Source organism: Lodderomyces elongisporus, chromosome 2 (genome assembly GCF_030384665.1).
Source record: "Lodderomyces elongisporus chromosome 2, complete sequence".
Lineage (NCBI taxonomy): Eukaryota > Fungi > Ascomycota > Pichiomycetes > Serinales > Debaryomycetaceae > Lodderomyces > Lodderomyces elongisporus.
This window is the reverse complement of record NC_083674.1, coordinates 1,377,481-1,391,793: the sequence shown is the minus strand read 5'-3', so window position 1 is coordinate 1,391,793 and position 14,313 is coordinate 1,377,481. Positions and strand designations below refer to the sequence as shown.

The window sequence follows — 14,313 nt, the reverse complement described above, 5'->3', positions numbered from 1 at the left end:
CCTTCTCACACACACATTTTCTCTCTTTTCCTCACCTTTATAGTCCTTTTTGAGCGCACTCTCATTTTCTTTCGTTCTTTTCCTTTTCCTTGTTTTTTTTTTTCTTTTAATTTTTTCCACATCATCCTTGTTAAAAGAAGGAAAAATCATACAACATTTGACAAACAATTTTGGTTCATATTCATTTTTCAGTTTGGATATACCAGGTTCTTTATTTTTTTCCTTTTCTTTTTTCGTTTTTAATTTTTTTGCAATCAACGTTAGTTTGTTATAAATAATATACCTACAATGAACGACAACACACAGTTTGATGAGCAACCGTTGGATGCTGTATTTGGTGACAGAGTGCGTAGATTTCAAGAATTTCTAGATAGAGACGATGCAAATACCGGTATCAATTATAGGTCACAGATTCGAAACCTTATAATCAAAAGCAAGAATAGACTCAATGTATCCATTGACCAAATAAGAGATTTTGATCGAGAATTTTGGCAAGGTTTGCTTAATCAACCAGCGGATTACCTTCCGGCATGCGAACGTGCTTTGAGAGACACAGTGTTGACAATATACGATCCTTCAGATTCAGATTTTCCCTCGGAGTTCGATTCCAGTCAGCAATACTATTTGAGTTTCAAAGGGGCTTTTGGTAGTCACTCGGTTACTGCTCGTTCCATTGACTCTAGTTATTTGTCGAAAATGGTTTCCATTGAAGGTATTGTCACACGTGCCTCATTGGTGCGCCCCAAAGTTATTAGATCGGTACATTATGCAGAGGCAACAGGAAGGTTTTACGCAAGAGAGTACAGAGACCAAACCACTTCATTTGATGCCATCTCGACACCGGCAATTTACCCAACAGAAGATATGGAGGGAAATAAATTAACTACCGAGTATGGGTATTCCACATACAGAGATCATCAGAAAATCTCTGTTCAAGAAATGCCAGAGACAGCACCAGCTGGCCAATTACCAAGATCGGTTGACGTGATACTCGACGATGATTTGGTTGACTTGACAAAGCCAGGTGATCGTGTTCAAATAGTTGGTGTTTACAGAGCCTTGGGCGGTGGTGCTAATAACAATTCTTCGTTCAAAACCGTTATCTTGGGGAACTCAGTTTATCCATTGCATGCCAGGTCTACTGGTGTAGCTTCACAAGAAAAGATTACTGATCAAGATATAAGAAATATCAACAAGCTTTCAAAGGAGAAGAACATATTTGAAACTTTGTCCCAATCGCTCGCTCCCTCGATTTATGGGTTTGAATACATTAAAAAGGCAGTCTTGTTGATGATGATGGGTGGTGTTGAAAAGAACTTGGATAATGGAACACATTTGAGAGGTGATATTAATATCTTGATGGTGGGTGACCCATCGACTGCCAAGTCGCAAATCTTGAGGTTTGTGTTAAACACAGCATCTTTGGCGATAGCCACTACGGGTAGAGGTTCCTCAGGTGTTGGTTTGACTGCGGCAGTCACCACTGATAAGGAAACTGGTGAAAGGAGATTGGAAGCAGGTGCAATGGTTTTGGCTGATCGAGGTATTGTGTGTATTGATGAGTTTGACAAAATGTCTGATTCCGATAGAGTTGCTATTCACGAAGTGATGGAACAACAAACCGTTACTATTGCCAAGGCAGGTATTCACACATCACTAAATGCTAGATGTTCAGTTATTGCAGCTGCCAATCCAGTGTTTGGGCAATACGATGTTCACAAAGATCCACACAAGAATATCGCGTTACCAGATTCCTTATTATCGCGTTTTGACTTGTTATTTGTCGTTACGGATGATGTAAATCCCACAAAGGATAGAGTCATTTCGGAGCATGTATTGAGAATGCACAGGTTCATTGCTCCAGGTATGATGGAAGGTGAACCTATTCGCGAGAAATCAAGTGTGACACTTGCAGTTGGGGACGACGAAACCAACGAAAAGGAGTTGTTGGAGCAGCCAGTTTTTCAGAAATTCAATGCTCTACTACACGCGGGCGTTGCCAAAACGGGGCGCGGTAAGAAGTCACCAACTATCTTATCCATTCCATTTCTCAAGAAATATATTCAATATGCCAAACAAAGAATCAAGCCAGTTTTGACAAAGAGCGCATCCGATTACATTGTTGTTACATATTCTTCCTTGCGTAATGATTTGATTGGTAATAACCAAAGAAATACAGCACCAATAACAGCGAGAACTTTGGAAACATTAATTCGTCTTGCAACAGCTCACGCTAAAGTAAGGCTTTCGAAAACTGTTGAAGTCAAAGATGCAAAAGTTGCTGAAGAAATGTTGAGATTTGCTTTATTCAAAGAAATTGCAAAGAAACAACATAAGAAAAAGAGAAGGACCGAAGCTGAAGCACTCGATTCTGACCTGGAAGTATCCGGGGATGAGAAGGGAGAAGAAGAACAAGAAGAAGAACAACAAGAAGAAGAAGAAGAGGTGGATAACTTGAGACCAAGTGAGAGACGAACAAGATTGAGGGGACAACAGCAAGCTCAACGCCAAGAAAGCACATCTCCACCATCAACTCCCGTTTCAGCAAATGTCGGAGACACGGACGCAGTTGATGCAGAAGAACAGTTAGTAGGAGAGCAACTTGAAAACATGCATTTGACAAATGCACCACAAGCAGAAGCACAAACATCCGTAGCAACAACAATGGCCAATAGAAATACATCAGGCGCACTTTCTGAGATGTCTCATAATGCACCTCCTGCAACTACAACACCATTGGCGGATCGTACTCTCAATGCTGAACAATTGCCCACCATTAGTGAAGAAAGATTCCAGCTTTTCTTTAGAACTTTGGGTCAAGTTGTTCAAACTGAACTCTTCAACAATGACAGTCAGTGTGCCCCTTATGATGCTGCAGTTGCCGCTGTTAACGATTTAATTGATCAGGAAGAGAAATTTACCGATGCAGAGTTGCTTAGCGCTACAAACAGAATGCTGGACGAAGGTAAGATTTTCCTCGAGGGTGGCAAAATATGGCGTATTTAGAGAGAAGAAGAAGAAGAAAAGGACATGTGAGTGTGGCTTGTGAGTATCTGGTTTTGAATCTATTTCGAGTTCTTTTTTATTCTACTCCCGCTTAATTTTTCCCCCCGAGTTCCTTTGCAGTTGTATTATTAATGATTTGTTAGATCGCTTTTTTTATTCTTAGCTTTTGTTTAGATTTTTTTAAATTTTTATCTTTATTTTATTTGGAAATGATCCTGAGCCTATATTCTGTTCCTTTCTTTCTTCCTCTGTTTTTTTTTTTTTGTATTTTAAATCTTTCTCTCTAATTCTTATAATGCTTAGCTGTTTAACTTTTGGTTATCGTGGACTAGCTTTAATGTTGTTTCTTTTACGTTCATGGAACAATATTTAGTGGTTCACAATAATGGTGTCTTTTGTAAAAATTGTATCAGTTCATCATTAATAACGGTAGCGCCCAACCAAAATAGTATAAATAGAATTATAAGTAAATACATACATAGATTTACACATACATACATACATACATACATACATAGATATACACATACATACACACATAGATACATATACTTTGAGACACATTGTTGCACAGATTTGTTAAAACCCGTTGCAGATATCTATAGATCTTGGTGCAAATTCATATTCCCCCTTTTTTTCGAGCCAAGAGGAATGTCGGATTCCGAATTCAGTGCCCATGCAGATCACTATAGTATTCAGCCTCATATTTATTCTCAAGATGCAGAGACTAATAATTTCATAAACTCGCCTTCTTCAACAGCTTCTCCAAACCGACAGACACCACCTCCTGGAAAAGTTGAAAAAAAAGGCAATAATAGGAAAAAACGGAACAACAAGAATAAGAAAAATAAGAACAAAGCCAAATGGAAACAAAACGATGCTTCAAAATCCATAGCAGACGAAAACTACTTTGAAGAAGGAACTTCTGAGCTGCAAGATCCAAATAATTACTATAGTGGGGAATTGTTGATGCACACATACTATACACTACCTCCATCAGTACAAAAGTTTTGGACGAGACGATATGAATTGTTTTCCAAATATGATGAAGGAATTTTCCTTTCCGAGGAGTTGTGGTATAGTGTTACCTCGGAATTGGTTGCCAAGTATACTGCTCAGCTATTTGTGAAGCTTTTACCAACAGATGCACAATATGGTTTAGATGTATGTTGTGGAGGCGGTGGCAATACAATACAGTTTGCACGTTACTTTGAATCTGTTGGTGCAATTGACATCAATAGAACAAATTTGTATTGCACAGAACGAAATTGTCAAGTGTATGGAGTGGACGATAAGGTATGGACATTACAAGCGGACTGGGCAGAGATTACAAAGAGAAAAGACAATGGCACTATAAATTTAGATTGGATACCAGAGAAAATACTCGAAGAAAGGAGAGTAAAAGTTGCGAATGCAATTGATACACCAGTTGAGTTAAGCTCAAGTGATGTCACTTCATCGTCTATTCCAACTCAATGTTTTGACTTCATTTTCAGTTCACCACCATGGGGTGGTACAAACTATGACAAGAACGAATTTAACGTATATGAGATGAAACCTTTTAATATTGTGGATTTGTTGCGAACTATGAAGCAGTATGCGGACAATATTGGACTATTTTTACCGAAGCTGTCTAATCTCATGCAATTGAGTATGGCCACAAAGGAAGTATATGGAGATTTCAAAAAGTGCCGTGTCATTTATATAAATTCCAAGGGTCGTTCGGTGGCAATGTTGGCCCTCTTTGGTGATTCATTTACAGCCAGATTTGATGAGTTGGATGATATCAGCGAGGAGGCATTAATGAATGAGTTTGAACGAGGTTCACCAACTTATGGGAAAGATACAGAGATGGAACAAGATTTGGGGTTGGAGTTGGGGTTGGAACTGGAACTGGAACTGGGGCTGGAACTGGAACTGAACAATGAGCTATAGCAAGACTCTTTTCAGGACCATGTGTCGATTTAGAACAATAGAATACAAACATAACTAATTTAATAGATGAAAGATGCGGTATGGAAGTAGACCAACATTAGTTTGGTAAAGTGTTAATCTCAAATATTATAGACAACAAAAAAAAAAGACACTATGCAATTTTCTATCTAGAATGAAATACATTTAATAGTAACTATAGACAATAAAATGCAAATTTGTAATTTTTAAACATTCAGTTCGCTAAATCATGGTTTGTTTCAGAACAAATATAGGATATACCAGTTTAACAAATAAAGTAAAAAAAAAAGCATCTTCATTTTAATCAACGCTACTTTTCTCTGTTCTTTTTTTCTTTTGTTATTTTTGTTTCCTTGTAACAAACATCCCGATCTTTATTTTATTTACTGGGTTTTAGTATTTCCCATTTTGATGGTGGTGCTGCTGCTGCTGCGAAGAAAAGCAAAGGACGTTGAGCAAAGCCCACGACATTTTGACGACATTTTCTGTCGGAAGATCCTTCACAAATGATTTACTCTGAACCTCTCACTAGTACCGCAGCTCCCCCAGTCCTCCCCTAGTTTCCCCGCTCATTGCGGACACATACTATACACATAAAGGAGACAGTTCTATCATTTTCTCATGCCAAATATTACCAAGGAAGGTGACAACAACACTACAGATAATAGCCGTAGTAACGGCAATAGCAATAGCAATAGCAATTGCAATACCAGTAGCCCTAGCGCCTCGCCAAAAAGAAATTCACAGCACCGATCAGATCATAATGCTTCGATCTCGTACTTGCATGATAAACTAGTACAACTGTCCATCACTATCCAAGATAGTCTTACAACTTTGCTGCAAGAGGTATCCCTATTAAGACAGCAGGTTGACTTTCAGAATGTGAAGTTGGAAAAAATCATGTCGTTGTTAATGGAAGTTGTTGAGGAACGTAGAGAGGAAACAGCTCAAAAAGTTCATGTCGCAAACGAAGAAAGACATTTCCCTGGACCCACACCTGGTTTCACACCTAAAACTATACTGGGGTCTATTCATGAACGTATACGTGGTCATATACATGGGCCTTTACCTGTTTCAACCATGGGCCAAGATACTGGTCATGAGTTTTCACAGAATTCTATACTCACAACTGTAGCACCCAAACCACCACCAGCAGCAGCAGCAACAACAACAACAGCACCAGCACCAAATGATACGCAGATGGTGAGAACTTTACACAATGGCGTAAATGTACGAAACGTTGAACACAATGGTGAAATGGAAGCACCCGTAACGCCAGGAGTAGGGATTCATCTGAATATTCACAAACATCGACACCACACTCAGCCTCAATTTTTAACGAGCCAACCTCGATCTCTTTTGCAGCTTCAAAATAATTCTTCCTCAGTACTTAATAATAATATAGAGATGAATCCCCGAATTCAGCACGCAGATGCTATAAATGGGTCTCATATCTTAAAAGCGTCTAAAAGGAATGGAGATGAAGGAAATTTTCATTCAAACGTGTTCCACAAGAATCATAGTCGAGGAATAGCATCTGCTGCAAATGGCACGACTTTACAAGATCGACTGCTGGAGAATAATCGACACAAGAGACCGAAGATTGTAGCTGGAGTTAAAGCTGGAATGCATACTGGAGATGACGCGGCAGTTGAAGTTGAAATGGATACAGAACTTGGTGCTGGAATGAAAGACCAAGAAATATCTGATGACAGCGTATCTAGCCACCAAGTAGCCCACTCTCATGACGAGTCATGTAGGAACGAAAATATGGGGGTCAAGAAAGGTGCAACAGTAGACCGTAAGATCAAAATTGAATTTTTGCATATTCCCTCGACAGTGCAGGAGATATACGACGAATTCTACAAAGGATACAATGGTCAAGAACCGCTCTGTGAATTGGACAATAAGTATGGAAAACTTAACTGGAGAGGCGATTCCAAGACAAAAGATAGTAAGCGATATCAGAGAAGAAAGAGGCTATGCGATACAATCAAGAAGTATGCAAAAAGTCTTGGAAAGACTGATTTAGAGGTCATTGCCATTTTGGAGGAGTTTAGAATGGAAAAGTCCTTGACATGGATAATGAATGGACACTTACCGCCACAACTCGAAAGCAATTCTTTACAGGCACCTTCTTCCTATTGATTTTTAAGTCACTAGGGAGTCGACGTGCATCTGGTATTGAAAGAACTACAATTGTTAATCCAATTTTTTTTGGGGTTTATTAACTTTTTTTTTTTTATTTTTTATTTTTTTCTTGTTTCATTATTTCGTTTTTGCATTTCTCAGTAATATTTTAATCCCCGGCTTCTTGTCGTACCTCCCCCATAAGTCTGATTTGAAGTATGATATTATTTTAACAGCTTCATTTCACTTGTAGTTTTTTTTGCTGTTGCTGTTGTCGTTGCTGCTGCTGTTGTCGTTGTTGTTCTTTCTCTTTCTCTTTCTCTTTTTCGTTTTGCTCGTTATATTCTGTATTCCCGAGAATAAAATGGTAAATATCATCATTAATCAGTTTATATAAGAGCATAGACACTATCAATTTGAAAATATACACCGAACAATAAAATTACAACACTAGAAAAAAAAAAGAAATATACATATACAAATATATATATAAATCCACGTAGATGGTGTTTCGCTAAAAGTGGTAATAAATTATAGAATAAAAGTGTTTTCGCTTTAATTAAACTTCTGTTGATGCTTTTGTTTTGCAATGTCAGTATTTTACAGTTACATATATGGCTATTGATAGAATGTATTCATTGTAACTATTAGTTACTATTGAGTAGAAGATGGCACCTGTGAGTGAGTGTCGGTGTGTGCGTGGGTGTGGCGATTTGAACATATGGTAGCGTTGTACCATGAGGTTCTATACTTTTCCATCACAGTCTATTTTTTTTCTATTTTTTTTCTATTTGCTTCTTGTTCCTTCGTTCCCTTACACACACACACACACACACACACACACACAAATCACATTGAGTGGGAGGGTGCGCAATTTTTCACTTGAAACCCCGAGTTCTACAAAAAGTATAAAAATTTTCTATTTCGTTCTTTCCGCCACCTACTTTTTCTTGAAGCTAATTTTAATATAAAAAATTTTCTTTTTTTTTTTTCATTTATTCTAATCTTCTTTTCACTTTCAAAAGAAAAGAATAAACGTCATCATTATAGAAAAACAGAATGTTAGCTGTTAGATCATCTTTGAGAAATACTCAACATCAACTCCCGGCCTTTGCCAAGTTTGCTGTCAGTCGTGCTCAATCCACTGCTGCACCAACTGGTCCAGTTATCGGTATCGACTTGGGTACCACCAACTCAGCTGTTGCTGTGATGGAAGGTAAGACCCCTAAGATCTTGGAGAACTCGGAAGGTGGAAGAACTACCCCATCAATTGTTGCCTTCACCAAGGACAATGAAAGATTGGTTGGTATTCCAGCCAAACGTCAAGCTGTTGTCAACCCAGAAAACACCTTGTTTGCCACCAAGCGTTTGATTGGTAGAAGATTCGAGGACAAGGAAGTTCAAAGAGACATCAATGAAGTTCCATACAAGATTGTCAAGCACAACAATGGTGATGCTTGGTTGGAAGCTAGAGGCGAACAATACTCACCACAACAAATTGGTGGTTTTGTTTTGAACAAGATGAAAGAGACTGCTGAAGCTGCTTTGGGTAAGAAGATCAACAGTGCTGTTGTCACAGTGCCAGCATACTTCAACGATGCTCAAAGACAAGCCACCAAGGATGCCGGTAAGATTGTTGGTTTGAACGTTTTGAGAGTTGTTAACGAACCAACTGCTGCTGCTTTGGCTTATGGTTTGGAGAAGAAAGATGGTGAAGTTGTCGCTGTTTTCGATTTGGGTGGTGGTACTTTTGATATCTCCATCTTGGACATTGGTGCAGGTGTTTTTGAAGTGAAGTCCACCAACGGTGACACTCACTTGGGTGGTGAAGATTTCGATATTGCTTTGGTTAGATACATTGTTGATGCATTTAAGAAGGAATCAGGTATTGATTTATCCAAGGACAGAATGGCCATCCAACGTATCAGAGAAGCTGCTGAAAAGGCCAAGATTGAATTGTCATCAACTGTGTCTACCGACATTAATTTGCCATTTATCACTGCTGATGCTTCAGGACCAAAGCACATCAACCAAAAGATCTCAAGAGCTCAATACGAAAACTTGGTTGAAGGATTGATCAAGAAGACCATCGAGCCTTGTAAGAAGGCATTGAAGGATGCCGGATTAACTGCATCCGATGTCTCTGAAGTCATCTTGGTTGGTGGTATGTCAAGAATGCCAAAGGTTGTTGAAACTGTTAAGCAAATCTTTGGTAAGGAACCATCAAAGGCTGTCAACCCAGATGAAGCCGTTGCTATGGGTGCTGCTATTCAAGGTGGTATCCTTGCTGGTGAAGTTAAGGACGTTGTTTTGTTGGACGTTACCCCATTGTCATTGGGTATCGAGACCATGGGTGGTGTCTTTGCTAGATTGATTTCTAGAAACACCACCATTCCAGCTAAGAAATCACAAATTTTCTCAACTGCATCTGCTGGTCAAACCTCAGTTGAAATCAGAGTTTTCCAAGGTGAAAGAGAATTGACTAGAGACAACAAATTGATTGGTAACTTTACCTTGTCTGGTATTCCACCAGCACCAAAAGGTGTCCCACAAATTGAAGTTACTTTCGACATTGATACTGATGGTATCATCAAGGTCTCAGCTAGAGACAAGGCTTCCAACAAGGACGCTTCGATCACCGTTGCTGGCTCTTCAGGTTTGTCTGATGCCGAAATTGAAAAGATGGTCAACGATGCTGAGAAGTTTGCTGAGTCTGATAAAGCTAGAAGGGAAGCTATCGAGACTGCCAACAGAGCCGATCAATTATGTAATGATACCGAAAACTCATTGAATGAACACAAGGAGAAATTGTCTACTGAAGCAGTTGACAAGATCAAGGAATCTATTGCTAAGTTGAGAGAAATTGTTCTCAAGGCTCAAGCTGGTGAAGAAGTTGTTGCTGAAGAATTGAAACAAAAGACTGAAGAGTTACAAAACGAAGCTATCAACTTATTCAAGGACCTTTACAAAGACGGTGGTGACTCATCATCCTCATCCTCATCATCATCTGAAGAACCTAAGAATTAAAAAAGAAGAGATGAAGTAAACGGGAACAAACTATAGACTAAATCCATGTGTATATTTTTCTTTCATTTTAGTCTAACGATTGATTGATTTTTTTTCTTTTTTTCTTTTTTTCTTTTCCTTTTCTTTTTTCTTCTTCTTCTTCATATGTCATTAATGATGGGTGTTTGTTTATTTTTCAAAAGTGTTGATTCGTCCACCATATTTATCAGTTTCTGTTTTGAGAACTAATTGTTTTTTTTTTCTTCAGTTTCTTCAATATGGTATCCTTTTGGAGAAACTTTTGGTGCTCTTATATTGAAATAGAGTAAAGTCTGTAAATAGTTTTATGCACGCTAAATTTTTATTTACTTTACAACTTCACTTTAAAATTTCATTTGAAGCGTTAATTGTTTATATTCGCTTGTGTATTAATTCGTTAATTCATTTATTCTATTATTATATTCGTTATGTACTTAGCTGACTCAAACTATGATTAAGCCCCTGACTACGTTTTAATGGCAGAAGTTGTTGCAGAAACTCAATATGATCACCTTTTTCAGGAGACTTCTTAACCAAGTCAGTGCCCACGTCACCTCCTGTTTCGATTTCCATATCTGCTAACAGGTGTTGTTGACTAATTGATACTGATGCATTTGCACAAAATTCTTCTTCCTTCATCAGTTGCTGTCTACTTGGTATTTGTGACGTTGATCGTCTCAGCACAATTGTACCATATCTCTTTAAAAATACTTCAGAGCTGGTTCTTGAACCTTCCATTTGTTGAAATGTTTGTGATGGAGACATGGATGATCTAATTTGTTCAGCAACATCTGAAACGCTCTTATTAACAACGTCATCTTCATCGAGAACGTCATTTTCATTGTCTTTTTCATTTTCATTTTCTTTTGCTTCCTCTTCTCCAACTTCTGCTTCTTCTGCTCCTTTGTCACTAACACTTTCAGAATCAGATTCAGCAGAAGAATAGTTGTCTGAAGAATGGTATTCCAACATTTCTCCAAGCAATGACCGCCTGTTTAACACTCTTTTGTTAAATTCTTCATCTTGTGGATCAATAAATATATCACCATGCTCATTCATTGATGAATACAAAGAAGCAGAAATTGTGGAAGTTGTTTCAGAAGAAATTGATGAGACTGTTTCTGTAGAGTAGATCGATGAGGTAGAGCCCGTATCAAGCTTTTCAATATGGGCATGGTTAGGGCCATTCTTGTATTTTTCAAGCTTCTTTTCATTGTGCTTTTTATTTTTTTCTTCGCTGATAATATCTTTCTTTTCCAAATTCTCAAGCTGTTTTTCTACTTGAGATTCATTTGATGAAATAACCACACGAGGACTGTTTGTGCTTTCAATCTTCGAAGGTTGCCTCGATGGCAACGCCGACTCCTCCTGCGATACTCTAACCTGTTCAAAAATATGATTAATGACATCACTGGTTTCCTTTGTGATCATGAAATTTTGGAATTGATTAATCTCATTACGCAACAAGATTCTCTTGCAAAGAACTTGCTTTAAGTAACTGCACCAGAGCTGTTCCAATGTATATTCATGATTTAGTGGCTTTGTGATAATCTTTGGTTGATGCTTATGCTTTAATTCTGTGAAAGTAGTTGAATCCTTGTGCTGGTTCAGCGAGCCAACTATATTTTCATCATTAAAAAGTGTTCCATTCGCAACAGAGGCGGTAGGAATTGCGACTGTAGCTGTATCGATATAAGAATGATCCAAATGTGGAGGTGGAGGTGGTGCATGCTGCTGATAGGAAGACGAGACTCCGGAAGGCTCAGTGTTGAATTCACTATATCCATCAATTTGTGGTGAAGGAAACTCCTCGATTTCACGTGCAGCAGCTGTATTAGCAATCATCTTGGAGATGTTGGAAATATTGGAGATATCCATATTGGGTTCAGCTTTAGATCCCGTTGTGGTTTTCGCGTCTATATTATTAAGGTAATGGGTTTCCTGTTGCTGAATATATTTGGACAAATGTTTATATTTCCCGGCACTTTCGTCAACAATTTCTTCTGGTGACAAGGGCATGTTCTGATATTCATTAACAGTGTTGAGCCTATTTACACGCGGGATCGTAGTTTCGACTATATAGCCAGATCCTTGTGATTGAGGTAGTAGTTGATTGGAAGGAGGTCCGATAATACCAGCGGCATTTTTCAAGTCTTGATCCATTTTAGCAACATGAAACACAGGAAGTTTACCCAAGTTGGGGTTGGTTAATGGAGTAGATATTTCCAAAGAAGATGCCTTTTTTCCAGCTAACAAGGGTGAGGTTTTGGCCCTTTTTGAAAGTTTCATAGATGCGATTCGTTTCAAATCCTTGTTCTGTGGGTTTTCACGTTGTTTTCTCACCAATGTACTCGATTTTCTCAACTGATTACGCAGTTGAGAAGTTTCAAATGTAGCCTTTGCTAAACTTTTTCTCCTTTTGATGCTAGCATTTCTTTTACGTGAAGATGACGCTCTAAAGCTGTAGAATTTAAACTTTTCAATCATTTTCTTCAATCTCAATTTCAATCTATAGAGCCAACTGCCCTGATTTGTGCGAATGGCATTCTTTCGCATCAAGCTACTGCTGGATTGTACTGATGACGTGTTGATTAGTGACGAAGCCACCGAAGATGTTGTATCGTGATAAACACGAACTGTGCTGGTTCTCTTGCTCTTTTTCTTGCTGCCAAATAACGTGCGCGTTTTCCTCAAGCTGCTGTTAATTGTTCTTGGTCTATTATTACTACCCAATAACAATGGATGATCATTTGCAGTATGTTCGGGGTCCATGCGTGTAGAAAAAATGGTTGCTTGTGATCCCATAGAGTCGGAAATGTTTCTGGCATGAGCCGGCTCAAATAATTGTTGTTGTTCGTGGTGGTGGTGGTGGTGGTGGTAATGCTGGTGGTGAGGTTTTGATGGTTTATTAGTTGACGGTGGTGTGTTCAGTGCATTTGCATTTGCACTTGCTTGTGGTAGCTGAGTAGATGAATAAAGTTTGGATTTTGAAGAAGATGAGCCCGATTTGGGGTCTAATCGACTGTGCTGTGTTGTAGAATGAGCTTGGTGGCTTAAATAGCTACGATCCTGTCCATCTTTACCTTCTTTATGACCTGCATCACTGTGTGATAATAGTGATAAGTTATCCGAGCCCTGTGAGTTGTATGGTATTTGTTGATCAGTAATAAATTGACTAAACCTTTGAGGCACTTGGTTGAATCTATCATCGACTGGACTAATGGGGATTCTAACAAAATCATGTTTTGGTGGCGAGAGGGCAAGCGATCGCTGTTGCTGTTGCTGTTGCTGTTGCTGCTGGTGATGATGATTAGGATTTTGTACTTCTTGTACTTCTTGTACTTCTTGTACTTCTTGTACTTCTTGTACTTCTTGTACTTCTTGTGATGTAATTTTCTTTTCTATGCTTGCTTGATTCTTGTATACCAGTGCTCTCTCTTCTGATGCACTAGAACCATTAAAGTTTGAGCCATTGTTTTCGGGATCATCAATCAAGTAGTATGGTAAAGACAAAGGTAATGATGCAGTGGACGTAGTGGCGACTTCGAGTCTATTCAATGATGCCTGGGTCATTGGTGCGAGTAATTGTGTATCTGAGATCAGCGACATTCTTCTATGCTTATTAGGGTAGAGACGATGGTAATTGTATGACGACAAAGTATTTAGTGCTGAAGTAGAATACGATGGCCTGGGATGATAGTCCGATAGAATATGCTTCCTCTGATTTCGTTGAGTCCGTCGGTTTTGTTGAATTCTTAGGCTATTTCGTCTTGTTGGGGGTGGCGAAGGAACTTGGAATTGGGGAACTGGCATGCTGATAAAGTTTATGAGATATCTTTATATATATATATACAGTTAATTAATCAATTGATTAATTGATTTTTATTTATTTTTATTTTTATTTTTATTTTACTTTAATTTATTCAATAATCAATCACCTTTATGTATGTGGTTCCAATATGTTTGTTGTAATCAATGCTATGCGACGAGGTAGTTAGCTGAACAATAAGAGATCTGCACTATGATCCAGTAGAATGTGAAATCTCGTATTGTATGCTGAATGTGATACCACCTGAAATTCTGCACTGTTTGTCCTCAATCTCTTTTCTTCTTTATTTAAAAATTTTTTTTTTTTTATCCTTCTTTATTTTTTGGATGTGGTGAAGTTTGTTTAAACTT

General features: G+C 38.3%; 5 protein-coding genes across 5 annotated transcripts; 4 read left to right on the top strand and 1 right to left on the bottom strand. All coding sequences in view use genetic code 12, as the record gives it.

Moving 5' to 3' along the window:
- Window positions 1-288: 288 nt before the first annotated feature.
- MCM3 (MCM DNA helicase complex subunit) lies at window positions 289-3,006 on the top strand (the record flags this gene model as incomplete). Its single annotated transcript, XM_001526971.2, has 1 exon — window positions 289-3,006. The coding sequence occupies one exon, from the start codon at window positions 289-291 to the stop codon at window positions 3,004-3,006; it is 2,718 nt and encodes a 905-aa protein (XP_001527021.2).
- Window positions 3,007-3,657: 651 nt separating this feature from the next.
- On the top strand, window positions 3,658-4,941 carry tgs1 (putative diacylglycerol O-acyltransferase tgs1; the record flags this gene model as incomplete). Its single annotated transcript, XM_001526970.1, has 1 exon — window positions 3,658-4,941. The coding sequence occupies one exon, from the start codon at window positions 3,658-3,660 to the stop codon at window positions 4,939-4,941; it is 1,284 nt and encodes a 427-aa protein (XP_001527020.2).
- Window positions 4,942-5,580: 639 nt separating this feature from the next.
- Window positions 5,581-7,107, top strand: PVL30_001821 (uncharacterized protein; the record flags this gene model as incomplete). The annotated part of the gene is made up of 1 exon (XM_001526969.2): window positions 5,581-7,107. One exon carries the CDS (start codon window positions 5,581-5,583, stop codon window positions 7,105-7,107), a length of 1,527 nt encoding a protein of 508 aa, XP_001527019.2.
- A 1,041-nt stretch (window positions 7,108-8,148) lies between these two features.
- SSC1 (Hsp70 ATPase ssc1) lies at window positions 8,149-10,116 on the top strand (the record flags this gene model as incomplete). The annotated part of the gene is made up of 1 exon (XM_001526968.2): window positions 8,149-10,116. One exon carries the CDS (start codon window positions 8,149-8,151, stop codon window positions 10,114-10,116), a length of 1,968 nt encoding a protein of 655 aa, XP_001527018.2.
- A 444-nt stretch (window positions 10,117-10,560) lies between these two features.
- Window positions 10,561-13,947, bottom strand: PVL30_001819 (uncharacterized protein; the record flags this gene model as incomplete). The annotated part of the gene is made up of 1 exon (XM_001526967.2): window positions 10,561-13,947. One exon carries the CDS (start codon window positions 13,945-13,947, stop codon window positions 10,561-10,563), a length of 3,387 nt encoding a protein of 1,128 aa, XP_001527017.2.
- Between the last annotated feature and the right edge of the window lie 366 nt (window positions 13,948-14,313).